The sequence below is a fragment of the Bactrocera dorsalis genome, chromosome 5, assembly GCF_023373825.1.
Source record: "Bactrocera dorsalis isolate Fly_Bdor chromosome 5, ASM2337382v1, whole genome shotgun sequence".
NCBI classification, from domain to species: Eukaryota; Metazoa; Arthropoda; class Insecta; order Diptera; family Tephritidae; genus Bactrocera; species Bactrocera dorsalis.
Window position 1 is genome coordinate 54094880 of NC_064307.1, and position 18070 is coordinate 54112949.

Here is an 18070-nt window from a genome sequence, read left to right on the forward strand (position 1 = left end):
ACTAGATTTACTCTTATACATGTAGAGTACTTGTTCATATAAATAAGGGAATTAAATTAATATTCATGTATTTTACAAATTTTAAAATGTTGGTGATATTTCTTACAAGTGCTTTTAGATTATAGTTGGTTTTCAGTTTTAGACAAGTTTTATTACTATATTCCCTAACCCATGTAACTCTTTACTAATTTGAAGATAAGATTAAATAATTACATAAGCGTTCAAAAGGATAGTTATCAAGGGCCAACTCCAGCATTTAATCTGTCTCTCTGTATATGAGACATGATTGTTACTGTTTCGAATAATAACCAAAAGATTTTAAATTAATTTTTCAAGGGAATATCAAGGATATTTTAATATAATTATTAATATATTTAATCTTACATAGTCTAGACATTGTATGCTACACTTTTTTGCTTGATTTACATTTTCATTAAAACAAAAAGGCATTAATTAATTCAGTATAACTAACTATCTTTTACCGAAACGTTGAAATTCATGGAAATGGAATTGAACATCTCCAAAACATCGATTTATCGCATTTTGACCGAACATTTGGGCTTAAGAAAGGTGTGTACATGGTTTGTTCCGCACAAATTGACTGACGACCAAAAATTGCTCAGAATCCAACATTCGATTCGACGCTTGTGACCGATTATTTGACCAAAAATCACATTTTAACCATTAACCACTCTCCGTATTTACCTCATATGGCACCGTACGACTTCTTCCTTTTGGGAAAAATCATTTGCCGATAAAAGGAAAGCGTTATGCAGACGTAGAGTCCATTCAAAAGGCTTCGTGCAAAAAGCTGTATTGAAGCAGAAGGAGATTATTTTGAATAAAATAAATTGATTTTCCCGAAAAAACCATTTGTTTCGATTTTTTTTAAGACCTGTTTGCTTTGGAACACACTTTGTATATCAGAACTTGCTCAGTATTTCGGAAGAAACTTCGCGTGCAGTCAAGCAATGCTTTCAGGTATTAGTAGGCCAAAATATAATTTATAATCTATCTTCTATCTATTCGCTAGTTGGCGCTGAAAGCGCGTAGTTCTAGTTTTATTCGTCGCATCGGGTCATGCTATACCTTTTTGGAAAGCTCATTTCACGCGCTAACACGTGTTTGATTGATTGTCGTTTCTTTTAAGTCGTTCGTGACATGGAGCAAAATAAAGAGAAAATACGGCATATTTTACAGTACTACTACGACAAAGGCAAAAATGCATCTCAAGGCGCCAATAAAATTTGTGCAGTTTATGGACCCGATACAGTTTCCATTTCCACCGCACAACAATGGTTTCAACGTTTTCGTTCTGGTGTAGAGGTGGTCGAAGATGCGCCAGGCTCCGGAAGGCCTGTCGTCGAAAATTGCGATAAAATCGCTGAATTTGTCGAAAGAGACCGGCATAGTAGCAGCCGTAGATCGGTCAAGAGCTGGGCATGAGTCATCAAAAATTCATTTCAATTTCAATAAAAAAAAAAAATTCAATAAAAATACCTCAAGACTTTTTTAACAAACCAATATATAAAATAATTTCTGTCTGTTAGTCTCCAGTCCAGTCCAGACCTTTTTACAATCATTACATTACAATCACTACTGTTGTCGAAGGCGGTTTTCAGAGTCCGCGCGAGAAGCGAAGCGTTAATATTGGGCGAGAACGAGCGATGATCCACTGCATGTTTTTTCATATGCAATGGCGAAGCGAAAGCAAAGCGAGAGAGCAGTTCGCAACTGATGACCAGAGAGGGACAGATCAAGTAAATAGTCGTATTGCGTTCTGACAGTGAAGTAAATATCAAATCAAATACAACAACAGCGAGCTCGACATAATGAAATTGAGTCCTTCCGCAGACGCAGCGCTCCTGTAATCCTGGAGCCAGCTGCTTTTCACTATGTGCCGACGCTACGACCCTTTGATAGAAGCTGTGAACAGTGGATCTGGTGAAATTTATTTCTTCGTGCTCCCGGAAGAACCGAAAAAACGTTCTAAATTTTATTGCTTTTTGCGAGGATTAGATCGCGAAATGATGTAGCTCATCTGAATAGCTGCGAGTCTGAATGAAAGCAAGTGAACTGCACATTCTGTCTTGAAATTATTATTAAACGTGCAAACCACTGAATCACCAATTTGCAGCATCGCCAAAAATAGCTCAATAGCCAAGATCATATAAATATGCAAATTGGTTGTCTGGGATGAATGCGCAATTGCCCATAAAAGGTCACTGGGGGCACTGGACAGAATGTTGAAAGATCTTCGTGGCGACCAAAATATTTTTGGTGGTGATTCTGTTGTCATGTGATTTTCGTCAGACTCTTCCAGTTATTCTCCGATCAACTGTTGCTGATGAACTAAATGCATACCAAAAGTAATCGAATTTGTGGCAGTACGTAAAGACACTCCAATTAACCACGAAGTTACGAGTATTTTTGCAACGAGATGAAACTGCAAATGTGTTTGCGAAGCAGTTATTAGATATTGGAAATAGTAAAGTCGCAGTCACCTCGACCGGATTCATCAGATTACCCACAGATTTCTGTCACATCACATAATCAAAAGAGGAGCGCAACAGTCGACACCGTTATGAACTAGGATGACGTACTCAACTATTCCACAGAGTTTCTAAATTCACTGGAATTGCCTGGATTACCACCTCACAATTTGCCGTTGAAAGTATGATTTGTTGCCATCATGCGAAACATTAAGCAACCCCGACTGTGCAATTGTACAAGACTGGCTGTGAAACCGTTTCCACGACAGTCGGGTATACGTAACCGGAACAGTTTTATCCGACCAAGGACTGTCAACTCGGCAGAATTCTGACGCTACAACAACAACAACTGGCTGTGAAATAGTTGATTAATAACGTCATTGAGGCTACAATAATAAAAGGCAAATGCAAAGGAGAGTATATCTTGATCCTGTGGATACCAATGATTCCAATGAATTCACCATTCGATTTTAAACGCTTACAATATCCAGTACGCCCGGTCTTTGCGGTGACCATAAATAAATGGCAAGGACAACAGTCTCCCTGTTTCGTCGTCGCGTGTTCGCGCGTCGGAAAACACTCTTCTTTGTTTGTTTACGCACCACGTAATAAAACAAAAAATATACTTTATAACAAAGATTTTAATTGACTAACAGACTATGTGTCTGTCAATATAAAATTTAAACCTTATAAATATGTAGTGAGTATTTCAGGAAAACTCTGTTTTGTAAGTAAGAAACGTGAAGTGTCGAAAATAATAATAAAATTTCGTGCTTCATTCACAATATGTTTTTTTTTTATTAAGTACATATTCCTTTTTTTTCTTTTAAAATTATTTTATTATATACAAAAGTTTAGGTTTTTATCTATCAATTGAGACAGTACGAAATCTACGGGTCAACTAGTATAATATAATTTACACATGAATTCATTCAATAATTGTAAAAACAACTAGAAGAATGGAACTCATAAATGGGGATTAGAGCAAGGGATGCATATGTACCGAGTACGTTTAAAATCATATAAAGAAAAGAGAAGGCGATAGTTTTTGAATTAGATATATGATATGATTTCACTCACAACCGGAAGTTTTGAGTTATGGAAAGTACTGAACCGATGAGCGTAGACAATTTTATGGTCTGTATTTGGTACCAAGCGTGATGGCTTTTATAGCTTGTTATACAGGGAGAACATGCTCCTCTGAAGGAAACATAGAAGACCCTATTAAATATATAGAGTGAGCGACAAAACTTAAGTACGTAATCTACCTTACCAGGTATTTAAATGAGTAAAATCATGAAATAGCCATTAAATGATTTGTTTTTATTATTTTTTTTTTTTAATATTGGAAGATTCATTGTTCTTGTATGAAAAATTCCAAAATTTTGGTGCGACAAAACTAAAGAACGAAATGATTTTATGATTGAAAAGTTGTATCTTTCATGATTTGGTTGCGTATTCTTTATTTTTCAATACCTCTTTACATCGACAAGGCGTGGACACATTTAATTTACTTATTGTGTCGCCGGAAATGCTTTACCATGATTTTTTTACTTGTATGAATAAAACGTCCTTATTACACAAATTACAGTGTGTTTCGGGTCGTTGTTGATAAGTACGTTATAAAAGCCGTTTTTATAAATATTATTATTTTATATATAATATTATGCGGCAGCATATTTTTTACAAAAATCTGTCATATGTCCCGTTGCCACAAAAATTAAAAAGTATTGTAACCCCCAAAGCACCATTGTTTTTTACGTTGCTATTTGTTGTTTTGCAGAAAATATTTTACCCATTTTATGAATTTAAGTATACTAAGACAATAATCGACCCTATTTCCGTTATAGTTTTTAAGTTTTAGGGGTGGTTATCGCTGTTACGTTCCTCAATTTGAATTTTTGAAATCACCTAATAGCACCATTGTATCTTACGTAATTATTTGTTGTTTTGTTTTTTGTGAATTTAAGTAAAATTACAATAATCAGGTGTTGTGGAATCCAAGACAGAATTGCTTAGCTGTTAGAATTGCAAGCCAATTCTGATTTTCAATGATGTCACAGAATCTTTTTGGGTTTTAGTGTCTTCGAACATTCGCAAAACCAATATTCGAATCAGTTTACTAATGTGACAAAACTTGCAAATGAATACATTTTGGAAGCAATCCAAGTAAAGTGTTTAATCAGTTCCAAATTAAATGAAGATTTTAAGAGATAACATTTATTGAATAAATAGAGACGCATTTGAGTGTTAAATTACGTTTATTACGTTTTGTAAATCTAATAATTAAGACATTTCGTGTTTTATGCTTATGTTTTCCCTTATAGAAATTAAGATAAAGTAATTCGTAAAAATAAAATAACTTAATTTCTTGACTTACATTTCAAATCTGTGAGCGACTATCTTCTTGCTTTGTTTCTGATAGCAAAACCGATAAAATTGGTTTCCGTGCCACCCAAAACCGATACAAATTCTGTTTCGAATATCAAACCAATAATATCTGAATTCATGACAGCAATTTTTTATTTTATGCCACAATTTTTTATTTTATGCCAATCGTCACCGCCGCGACGTGATCAATGGTTTTTTCCATTTTTTTTACCTTTGGCATACGTATAATTTTTTTCCAATTCTGACACTAAAATTACCAAATTTCAATATTCACTTCAAATAAACGCGCTAGTTAATACTTTAACATGCAGCATGAAAATCCACCTTGAACTGTTCGATGTTGTATGGATCTTTGTGATATATTTAACAGTAATTGTCTTGCAATAGATGTTGCAGATATAAAATGCTTATTTTTTATTGCCCGAATTATTCTCTTATCGCCAACTAAAGAGCCTAATGTGCGAAATCGGTTCAAAATTCGGGAAACAGTATCATGATTTATTCCAAACATTTTTGCAATAGTCATAACCGATCTTTTCATTTTAGTATATAACCAGCCTGATTTAATAACCAATTGCAACTAAGTATGTACAAATTAAAAAAAAATAATAATAATTACACATATCCAACATTTGCTGATAATTAGAAACCGTTAGGCAAAAGTTAGAAATCATAGACATGTGCTTTAGTTTTATCTCACCAGAATTTTTGGTGTTTTTCATATTTGAATTTTTATCTTTTTTTACTAAGTTAATTTGTTTAATTTTATTAATTATTAATGGCCTAGTAATAAAAAATAAAGAACAAACCATTTAATGACTAATTTATTATTTTGTTAATGTAAATACCGACCAGGTAGATTCCGTGCTTTAGTTTTGTCGCACACTGTATATAAGTGATAAGCGTGACGACTGTCTCGTCCGTCTTTTTGTATATAAACGAATTACTATCTCAGTTTTTGAGGTATCGCTGTATAATTTTGCATATCTTGAATAATTGATGTGGACCTTTACTTTCGACATTCTTAAAATGCATTAAAAATGTTTTATACAACTTTTCGTCAAATAAAAAACACTTTCTAAGAAAGATAGTGTTAGAAATACTCAAGACATTTATGTAAATATGTATATACAACGCAATATTCGTAACTGTAAAATCCCGTTACCTACGAGCCAGAAGTTTCTCTTATCTATATTTCGACATTGGAAACGTCAAATACCATTCGGAAAGTGACAGATATTCAGTAAAAAGTCTAAAATTTACGAAATGGGTCGCTATTCACTATTCTACAGTTCGCAGATTGGGCAGAAGATCGTTTGACCGAGGAAGGTCAATTTTGCCGAAAACTCATCTTTTCGGACGAGGCTCATTTCCACCTCGATGGTTAACAACAAGCAGAATTGTCGCATTTGGGGCACAGAAAACCCGCACGTAATCGTCGAGAAGCCAATGCACCCAGCACGAACCGAACCGAATTTTTCTTTAAGCAAATTGAAGAGGAAGACTTGGACAACATTTGGTTCCAGCAGGCCGGCGCTACGTGCCATACAACAAACGCTACACTCAATCTTTTACGCCCTATCTTCGAAATTTAAAATTTTATATGGCCCACCCCATATACGAGTATATGTGTACACTCGAATTTAGCCTTCAGTCTGAAATAAACTGTACAACTAAGAGATAGCAAAACATAAAATTGTCTGACTGTCTAGATTTCTTTGTCCGCTACTGTTTATAACTGATAGTATAGATAAATATAATCAATATATAATTTTGATGAAGAGATGAAATTGCATAAATAAATATAGCATATTTAGACAAATTAGTGGAAGACATAATGTTTGCTGAATAAAATCAAACAATAATACAAAAAATAAATAAAAGTTAAAAGAATAAATAAATTTAAAAAAATTTAAATTGTTTTCGTGTTCAGAGCATTAGAAAGCGAAAAAGAACAAAAAATATTAAGAAATGATAATATAGTAAACGAAGAGTGAATTAATATTTGTTATAGGGATAATATGCGATATATGCTATAAAATTAAAAATAACTAATTATAGCAATAACCTTAAAACGTACGTGTGGAGATTGCAGATAGCTCTGCTTAAAGTTCAAAGGTTTGGTTTGAATACAAAACAAGCATGCAAAATAAAGAAAACAAAAAAGTAAATATGAATGGCAACTAAAAAGTAGACAACTTGATGATGTTATTCCGAATGAAGGAAAAAGCCGTGTGAAAAAAAAACAAAACATTAAAGGCTCATATAAGATGATGAAATAAAAAGAAAAAAACTGCATCCCATTAAAAAAAATTACCTCATCATTATCAGCATCTTCTTTAAAATGTCTTGAGCGCCGTTTTTCGCCGCTGGTGAGCAGTTGTGCAACTTTGGTTTGTTTAGCTAAATCTAATGCTTCTTTTTTGCTACGCAACGCACAGTCCTCCAATGTTTCGGCTGCCTCGAACATACCCTGTCGCCGGTACAGGGCGCCGAGATTCTTTAGTGTTGTCGTAACAGTTGGTGTATCGACTTTCGCCGCCTTATGCCAGCCACCGTATTCGCCGTATGGTGTATTATAACAATCATCATATTTATGTTCTTCTCGCTCCTCAGCAACCTAGCCAGAAACGATTTCAAAGGTATTGCAATACAAGACCATACAATATGTATAACTTATTATTCATAACTCACAATTGTAAAGTCAATCAAAAAAATATATAAATATGCATGACTACTGAAAATAAGTAGTTGTCTCATATATACATATATATGTATTATATATATAGGTAGGTAAGTATATAAATGTTATTCAAATATACGCTGTTAAGCGGAAACACGACTTTTTCCTTGTTTTTGGTTTATTTCTTTGTTCTTTTCGTTTGCAAAGCGCTGCTAAAGCTTTTTTGCTGCCTATTACATATTAGCTAAATAACCACAATTGATACTTACCTGCCAAATTGGCTTATTTTTGCTGTGAATGGCACCAAACTCACGTTCGTGTGCACGATTTAAGACTTGCTTATAGAGGACTTCGGCTTCTGTATATTTGCCCTGTTTCAGATAACAGCTGGCCAGGTTGTTTTTGGTTTTGGCGACATTCGAATCGTCTGGACCGAGTTTCGATTCGTATATTTCTAATGCACGTTGGTAATACTTTTCAACTTCATCGTATTTTCCCTGATTTTGACACAGCAATGCCAAATTGTTTAATTGCTTCGCCACATCGGGATGATCTTTACCGAGCACCTTTTCGCGTATTTCCAGTGCACGCTTACAAAGTGGTTCAGCATCTTTATATTTGCCACGTTTACCATACAAAACAGCTAAATTGTTTAAGGTGGCCGCTACGGCTGGATGATTTTCACCTAATGTTTTGCCCCGAATAGCCAACGCATCGTTCAGCAGGTTGGCTGCCTCTTTATATTTGTTCTAAATGTTAATTAAAGTTAAGGAAATTAGTTTAATAAAATCTCATATACATATGTATGAATTTCTCACCTGATCGCGATAGACTAAGGCTAAAATGTTTAACATCGTAGCAACATCGGGATGATCGTGGCCACTAGTTTTCTCCAAATCTTCGAGTGCTTGTTTGCAAAGTGGAACTGCCACTTCGTATCTAATTATAAAAAGTTAGTTTTAACAAAATAGAAAATAAATTTAGCTTACAGTTAAAAAGTTTTAATTTTCTTAATAAACATTACTCCAGCGAATGAGAAAATACAGTCATGGTCAGAAAAAAAGCATACTTTTAAAATAAATTATTCAAATCAGTTTTTAGTTTTATCAAATAGGCCGTTATCTCGCTTATTTTTTTATTGTTACTCTAATGTCGCAATATAACGAATTTTGCTTGGATAAAGAAATAGCACACATTTGGTTATTTGTAAAAATATTCGCTATTAACTGACAGTCGTGTAAAAGAGACTTTAACCGTAGCTGTTAAATTAATTTAAAAGATTTAAAAAATTGGTACAATATTGCATTGTACTCTGGGAAAGAGGAGAATTATTTTTGATCTACGTAAAAACTGCGAAAATAAATAATAAATTTTTATTTTAAAGTTATCATAACTTTCTGAAAAAATAATCCGCAATCCTGCACGTAAAACAACAGAACATGCTATGACAGATAACATGAAACAACTATCATCGCAAAAACACAGCCTAATCCTTTTAAATCTTCCCGAAAAATTATGGCATAAATTTTGAATTAACCCATCCAGTAAACTAGTACGACGGCGTCTCAATTAAACCATTGCTGTCGAAAAGAAACATAAATTCACGGCTGAACTTTGCCAAAGAACATTTAGAAATGGACGTCAAATTTTGGAAGAATATTTTAGAGAGCCCTAAGTACACCACAATACCGTTAAGCATGGCGGTAATAGCGTAATGATCTGTGAAGCGTTTTTCTGGTAAAATGTTATACCATTGGTGAGGATAGATATTTTATCATCGACCAATTTTCATCCCTAAAGATTCTCAAAAATTCTATGGAACCATTCGTGTTCGAAGCGATGCATGTATATTGGATTTTTATGCATGACAATGATCGAAAGCACGCAGCTAAAAATGTGAAGAATTAGCTCACAGCAGAAAGTATTGTCGTCCTGAGCTGGCCAACTCAAAGTCCCGATGCAAACCCCTTTTTTTAATTTTATGGACCGATGTTAGATACATATTGCTAAGAAATTATTCAAAAATTCTGAAAAGCTTTGGATTGGCATCAAGAAGGCGTAATACGTAATTCCATAAAATAGGTGCCAGAAGTTAGTTTGAGTTGGATTCGACGATGCCAAGCAATTTTGAAAAATTGTTGGCACACTTAAAAAACTTCTAATAACTTTTCTTAATTTCCGCAGAAGCGGTCTACTGTGCTATTTCTATGTCCAGAAATTTTTTAAAAACGACCTTTTGAAAAAATTTCTTTATTCCTCAATTTATGGTATGCTAAATTTGTTTTGTCTTTATATTAATAATATACATATATATTATATAACACTACTTTTATTTTCCAAGACAATTTTTCTATTAAATAAATAAATATGGCTAAAAACGAGTGCAAAAACAGAGTTAGAAATGATGCATTAAAACAAATATTTTTTTATATGAATTATTTTTTCTTTTTTATCTCCAAAAACTTGAGCAAACATTTTTTCATTCCAAATACTGGGTTGAGAATTAAAAAAATAAAAAATTAATCAAGAATGCCGGAATGAAAGTAAAAAATTTTCATTCTAAAAATCGTGAAATTAATACATAAAAATTTATTTTTAATCCTACGTACTCGATTGAAAAAAATTTAATCCTCAAATTATAATTAAACATTAAAAAAATAAATTGGGTTAGAATTTACATTTTTTCGCTTTGCGTACTTCGTGCTCTACTATTATTCTTAAACCATTATTTTGAAAATAAAAGCATGCTTATAAGAAAGTATCAACATAATTGCTCTGTTTTTCTTATGGGTGTATGGAAAACTACATATGTATAACCAGATAATTTAAAATTACTCTTTTTATGCACTACAACATATTTCTCTCAATTATTCGCATGTAAAGTTTTATATGCTAAAACGCATTCTGCAAGTGTCAACTCAATTGTTTTTATTTATAGACGTTGCTCACCGCTGTACATGTATATATACAAATCACATATACTTTAAGGATAATAAAAGTCCCTTTAACAATTTGTACAGAAACCTATTATGAAAAGTGCCAAATTAGTCTCCACTTCTTTCAGATCGGAAAGTTTGTGAAATAAAAAAATTTCGCCAATTTACCTTATTTTAGTCGATTAGAATCCATAACATTTAAATATGAAAAAAATATATATCGTAAATATGTATGTACATATGTACATTAATACAAAATTCAAAACTAGCACAACAAGTTTTTTTATTTGTAACTGACAACCCTATATGGGGCATATGAAATTGTGTTTTGATACAAAAAAGCCGGCAAATACTTGTTATATAAAAATTTCTGCAATTATCCTTTTGCTCAGCATGCCTATAAGCTCTCTTACCTACACTCACTTTACTCATTTATTGTTCTCACACTCTTAATTTCATTTTGAACTCAATGAACCCGCAGCCACATACAAAAATATGCACGTACATACTATATTTGTATTGAAACGCATACACACCTGCCTTGCGAAGCATATTGAATCACCAAATTATGCAAAGTACGTAGACGAGCTGGTATCTCATAACCAGCAGTCGAATTAGCGAATTGACTTGGCGGCGTTGGCGACATATTGTTTCGCTCATCATTTTCTTCATCAGGAAAGAGTTCAACGACTGGATCGGTGCGGGATTTTTCGCATGAATCCTCTTGCTCCTGATTATCATCGTATTTTTTAACAGATGCCATAAATTCGAGGTGTTTTTTCTCTTCTTCCAATTGTGCTACCAATTGTTCGGAGGCTTGGAATTTTTGCTGTGTATTGGCTAGCTCATCACGTAGCCACGCATTTTCTTGATGTAATCGGCGTACTTGTGTTTTTAATTTTTGTTTTTCGGCCTCGATATTTTGCAAATGTGAGGCTAGTGCCATCATCACTTGAGCCTCAGACAAACCCAATTCAATATGTTCAATATTTTTTCTAACTATATCGGATTTTTCATTTTCTCGATGAGCTTCGCCCATGCCAGTCATCAAGGAGACGTGTTCTACACGCAAGGCCTCGAGACCTTGCAGCACTGTTTTTGTATTGCTAATAATTTCGTCTTGTGTCATTTGAGTCATCTTGCCAATGCTTTCGATTTTTCGTCTGAAAATGAGCAAAATTGAAAAATTAAAATTTAATCAATCATGGCAGTTGTATGAGCGTGTGTATGTGCATATTAGAAAATATTACAACTCGAGTTTTCTGTATATATGCATATATATATCGTCAAAACCTCAAACTTTAAACTTAACTAAACATAAATACTTGATAATATTATGTTATGTTTGATAACAGTAAATTAATAGTACTTACATTCTATAGGTTCTTATTGCCTTAGATGCTATCATTTTGTAAAAAAAATATTTTTTTCAGTAGCCAAAATCCTTCTACGTCCGTAAGCGCGTACATTTCCACTCTCTCTGTGTGTACAGATGTCCAAAAATCAATAATATTCCTAGCATATTTACGAATGGTCTGCGCAAGCGCACGAAAAATGACGTCATTTTCAACCCCAAAACACAATTTAGACTCCAAACGTTACCATACACAAAACAACTTTTAACTTAAGGACATGAAAACAAAACCTATACGAAACTTGTTAGCAAATATCACTATAAAAATGAACTGAATAAATTACTATATCATATAAATGAAATGCCGCCGGTAAAAGTATATCAGTGGATTGCAATAATGTGAAATTAGCTATAATACCCTTCACAAATATAAAATATTTCATACATGGAATGACAAAATCACACAGCTTTGTTTATCATTTCAAAATAGATTAAACATTATTAAATGTCTCAATAATATAAAATTAGAAATCAGTACTAACACACTCATTCATATTGTAATAAAATCAGTTATTTTGTCAAAAATTTATTATGGTTTCCCAACATTTAGTAAAATTTCTAAAGGAAATTTGGCAAAAATTACATCCGTGTACCACATTGCAGCCTGACTGGCCATTGCAGCTTTCTGGACTACTCCAATAGTAAACATATTAGCTGAACCTAGTTTACCTACCTCAGAAAACAGGTTACTTTTCATCACAAAAAGCATGCCTACTAAACTGATCTTCGCAGAAGGATCACCCATCAAAGCTGTCCTAAAAAATATATTAAACAGAAAGCGTAAGCCCAAAAAAGTTCCAGCCTTACAAAAGCTAATTGATGCGGCAAAAGAAATGGATGTTCCTGTTACCATCCCAGCAATGCCGCGCCCTCGCGCTCCTCCATGGAATCAATCAATCTTGCGTTATTTTGGATTTGGTCAAATTTAAAAAAGAAAGCACACCACCTAACGTTTATTTACAACTCTTTTTCGAAGCAATAACAATAATTGGAAAACTCTCTACTTTGATGGTTCTATACAACAATTATGTCTGCTATACTACCTCTTTCGCTTCAGTTTTTACAGCAGAATCAACGACGCTTGAAAGATAGCAATAAAGAGTAAAGACAAGCATTTTATCTTCAGTGACTCCTTATCATCGCTCAAAGCTATCCTTAACGTAAATTTTTCTGACCAAACAATTTGCCAAGTCAGAGATATACATACTTACCGCACATATAGAAAAAACTAACTCTCATGGATACCCAGTCATATCAGCATACAAGGGAACAAAGCAAAATTAGCAACTACATCTCCCTTAAAATTTATAAATAACATTAACAAAAATGACATCAGAAATTTATCCAAAAAATTTTATCGTGAAGCCGAAAAAGAATATGCTGGACCAGTTATTCGCACTACTACAAAAACATAAACTCCTATCGATGTCCTTCAATCTTTCTTACAACATTTAGATTTATTTAATAAGTTATGAAGCTGATGGCCTTAGTCGCTAATGCTGATACTTTTTGTATTGTTTAGGTTTAATTCTATTATCCTTTTTCATTAATAATAATAAAAATAAATCGTTGCCTTTGAATCAGAATAGTTACGAAATTAATTTGAAATTGCTTTTTGTTTTTTCTTTTAACTTTTACATGTTTGAGTTGCTTACAAAAAATAAAACCGACAATCGATTAATTAACTCATCTATATATATAAAAGAAAGTTTTGTTAGTTACACCATTTATAATTCAAGAACGACTGAAACGATTTGGCTAAAATTGGTGGGGAGGTAGCTTAGAACCAGGGTAAGGCCATAGCATACCTTTTATCTCGTTATGTCAAAATTTAATAAAACTCATAAATACTAAAATTATATTTCAAATAATAAGCATTTGTTCAAAATTCATATTTGTAGGAATCATTTCAATATATGCGTACAATTTTAAACAGATTCTTTCAAAATAATAATAAAATTGCTAAGTATTTGGAATAGTAGAAAAGAAGTGCAACCAAATATGCAGTGAAATAGATTATAACTGGCACAGTAATCAGTCGTTGAGTGTGTTATATATCACGTGAATACTGATGTCATAATCTTTCCAGTCGACTTTTTCGTCTTTCCACACCTGAGAACCTGGTTCATCCTGTGCAGTCCACTAGAATGACTGTCGATTGGACTTCAGTGGGAAATGATTTCTATTGTCACACACCGACGCAAAAATTCGGTTTTACTACGATTAAAGAGCACTCAAACACTTCTCAGAATCAGTTATTCGTTGTTTTTATGGGATTATGAATTGCAAGACACCCACTTTGCACAGAGTCGGTGGATTTCTCTGAGCCCAAATTTTTAACTTATATCCACCGATAGTTCACTATTCGTTTCTACACATTATTTTTTGTATTAATAGTGTAAATAAATTAATATTTAACTTTAGTTTAAATCCATTTTTTCATACAAAAACCAAAATGGTTGCTTGTAAACAAATTGTTATTATATTTTGCAAACCGATAAAAATAAATGAAGAAGAAGGATTATACGATTTCATGTCGAAACCACTTAACCAATCATAATGTAACTTTCTACACTTACGAATAAAGACATTAGAAATGACACAGGATACTTATTATTTCATACGAATACATTTTTTCCGATTGTGAAAAAATAATAATTTGGCGTATATAAGTTAGCACCCCATACATTCAAAAAGTATCATATGATGCATTAATATCATATGATAGAAAGTAATATAATATGACACCACTAAATCGCTGAGAGTGCGACATGTGTAGTGGCAACCTGTGGGAACCGTAGCGTCAGCAGCTTCATACCCGTTGCAGCGGCAAACATAGGTCTAGAGTTAAGTATAATTAATTGTAAACTTTAGTTCTTAAGCGGAATTCAATAAAGGAGCATAGCTCCCGGAAAACATTTATTTTATTAAAACTAAGTAAACGTTTTTTAACTGGCGCCCGAGCAGGGACCAGCGCGCAAAAGTAGTAATTGCCTGAAAACCAAAAAGTAAGGCTAAGAGAGTGGCGAATGGTAGTGACTGTGAATAAAAAAGAAAAAAGGCCCGAAAATAAAAAAGTAAGGCTACGTGAAAAGTGAAAAACGAGAAAATACTGTGCTAACGAGCGGCTACAACGTACAACATGGGATTTGGAAATGTCGAGGGACCTCAGTACCGGTAGAGAAAAGGACTACCCCGGAACGCATAAGGACATCCTACGGAAAGCTGGAAACCACTAGTGTAAGCTTTATAAAATATTTTAAGATTATTATAAAGAACATTGTTACTATAAACTAACGGAAAAGAAATTTAAATTGAAGGAAATTAATTATCCGACACAAAAAGATAGGAAAGAAAAGTCCTAAATTAATGTAAGCTTCACAAAAATTCCAATATTGTCAAAGAAAGTGCTATTATAAAGGATTTTTTTTTTTAATTAACTTAAAACAAAAAGATTAATATAATGCCAGACACAGCCGAAGAATTAATTGAACAACTAAACCAAATGAGTTTAGATTATGGGCAAACCGCCCATTCTTCAAATCCTTCGACTCCTAACCCAACTCTAATAACGACAATAGTTCGAGAGGTACTCGAACGAATGAGTACGCAAACTATAACTGACTTTACCGAACCCGTGACACTGAACGCGAACAACATAAATGAAATAAATAAGATTCCGGATATGGTTAAATGCCTTAGAGAATTTTCAGGACGACCAGGAGAATTTAACTCCTGGAGGAAGAGCGTAGACAGAATTTTTAAAGCCTATAAGGGAGTCAAGAATACCCCTAAATACTTCGCGATACTCCATACGATCAGGCATAAAATAATTGGCGATGCCGACACCGCATTGGAATCATACAATATTCCACTTGATTGGAGTCAAATTCGAAAATGCCTTATGATGCATTATTCGGATAAAAGGGACAAAGGTACCCTTGAATACCAGATGACCACTCCGGTCCAACGCCATGACGACATTCCGATCTTCTACCAAAAAGTTTACCAACACCTTTCACTTATAATAGACAAAATTTCATTTCTCGAGTTAAGCGACGAGTCCATACGGACTATGACCAACTCATATAGCAACAAAGCTCTTGATACATTTATTAGAGGTCTAAATGGCGATTTACCTCGTCTTCTCAGCATGAAAGAACCGACAACCTTACCCCAAGCACTACATTTATGCCAAAAAACTTGACAACATGACATATCGAGTAAATCTGCGAACAATACACACAATGCAAATATTCAACCACCACCACGACCCCCCGAAATAACAATTTTAATAATTATAATAACAATAGAATTTTTTACCCCGAATTAACATATTCCCACTCCCCCAGACGAAATTTCGGCCAACATCTATTCGGTCGTTAATCAAACCGATATCCCCAACCCTCTCCCAACTATATGCAAAATAACCAAGGATTCATGCCGAGGTTCAACAATTACCCGAACAACCCCCATATTACCAGAGAAAATACCTCCTTTAATAACAGACCGAATTTACCACCTAAACCACCCAAGACCCAATACATTCCAGGACAATCGACCACTGAAACGTCCGATTTCCGCACAACTGACTGACTTTTTACTAACGCAGTAGAATTAGACCCGAACGGGATATACGATGACAATTTCTCCGATAGCAATTACGATAATGCAGGTAAACATGAGCCTGATACTATTCATTTTTTAGATTAGCGCCATCTTCGCTGCCTTATTACGAATTTAGAACATGGCGCGGAGACACAATAGATTTTCTTATTGATACCCGATCCAATAAGAATTACATTCAATCCACTAGAATTAGGAATCCAATTCCGGCACAATTCCGATTTCTTTGGCGCCGCGATTTGAAGGTATCGTTGGAAAGAGGAAGTCCTCCTGATTAAAAACATATAGGGTTATAGGGTCCGCAAACGCTTAGTTTAGGAGATATTCGGCCTTAAAGTTCGAAAATTCGCCAAATTGGACCATTTCAAGAAGTTATTTCACCACATTAAACACACTTTTTTCACATTTTTCACATCAAATTAATTAAATTGTTTTTTAATGTTTTTTAATCAGGAGGACTTCCTCTTTCCAACGGTACCTTCAAATCGCGGCGCCAAAGAAATCGGAATTGTGCCAATGTGCGAAAAGTGTGTTTAATGTGGTGAAATTGAAATTTTCGAATTTTGGGAATTTTTGAAATTTGAGGTCGAATACCTCGTAATATAATCAGGAGGATTTCCTCTTTCCATTTCCATTTTATACTCGAAATCCTTAGACAATATTCTAAAGTTTTCTCTAAAATTTAAACTTTTACCACTTTTTTACTTCTGACACAAAAAGTGTAGGACATACGGATGTATGGGAAAACATGGTCTATTATTTATTTTACATTTAAGGGAGACATACATATATGATAAAGAGGAAGGAATGTAACACTGAAAGAGCTTGCACTTTCACAGAAGAAAATATATGGCTGCGATTTTGAAGAGCATCCCTTAAACTAGATAGATAGATCTATAACTAAGGCGATATTAGTTTTGCTAGTATAACAGAAAACATACTTATGTACGGATGGATTAATATGCTATAAACATATGTGTACATATCTAACTTGCAACACACTTTTCTATAATATACATATACGTATATACACATATTTGCTAACGACACTTTGTTAAAAATACGTACATTACTTCACTAATGACTCATTTAATTTTATTAATTCATTTTCTCTATTCCAAATGGGCTAATTGCTGCTATCATAGGTAAAGCAGAATCAAACCGACACCAAATATTTATAGGTTCCATATATTTTTACCTGCAGCAAGAGTCGAATGATATCTGAGAGTCGATCGACTGTTGAAAACTCTACTTTTTTAATCGTTTAAGGCAGAATTATTTATTTGCGCTGAAAAAAACTTAGACGGTCCAAAAAAATTTCGACCGAAATCTATGGAACGAACAAAATACTTGACTGCACCTAAAATAATTCGAATATCACAGTAACGAGTAATGATTATACTTTATCTGAATACAGGCTGCCATATATTCAAAATTTTTATAAATAGCAAATACTAACGACGATTTCTATAAATTGTAACAAGCACAATTCAATTAACATTAAATCGTTGTTCTTATAAGAATTCGT

General features: G+C 33.6%; 1 protein-coding gene across 4 annotated transcripts in view; it reads right to left on the bottom strand.

Moving 5' to 3' along the window:
* The window catches only part of LOC105233021 (kinesin light chain), an 18250-nt gene extending 332 nt beyond the window's left edge, over positions 1-17918 (bottom strand). The window contains exons 1-6 of one of the 4 annotated variants that reach the window (XM_019992750.3): positions 17741-17915; positions 11876-11982; positions 11039-11665; positions 8385-8505; positions 7836-8315; positions 7201-7503 (exon numbers count right to left, since the gene is read on the bottom strand). In XM_019992750.3, coding sequence (XP_019848309.1) covers positions 7201-7503; positions 7836-8315; positions 8385-8505; positions 11039-11665; positions 11876-11910 — 1566 coding nt within the window. In that variant the 5' untranslated portion in view covers positions 11911-11982; positions 17741-17915. Of the gene's footprint in view, positions 1-7200; positions 7504-7835; positions 8316-8384; positions 8506-11038; positions 11666-11875; positions 11983-17610; positions 17636-17740 lie in introns of those variants that run through there. The other 3 variants (XM_011214954.4, XM_011214953.4, XM_049458101.1) reach the window with 3 other exon arrangements.
* Between the last annotated feature and the right edge of the window lie 152 nt (positions 17919-18070).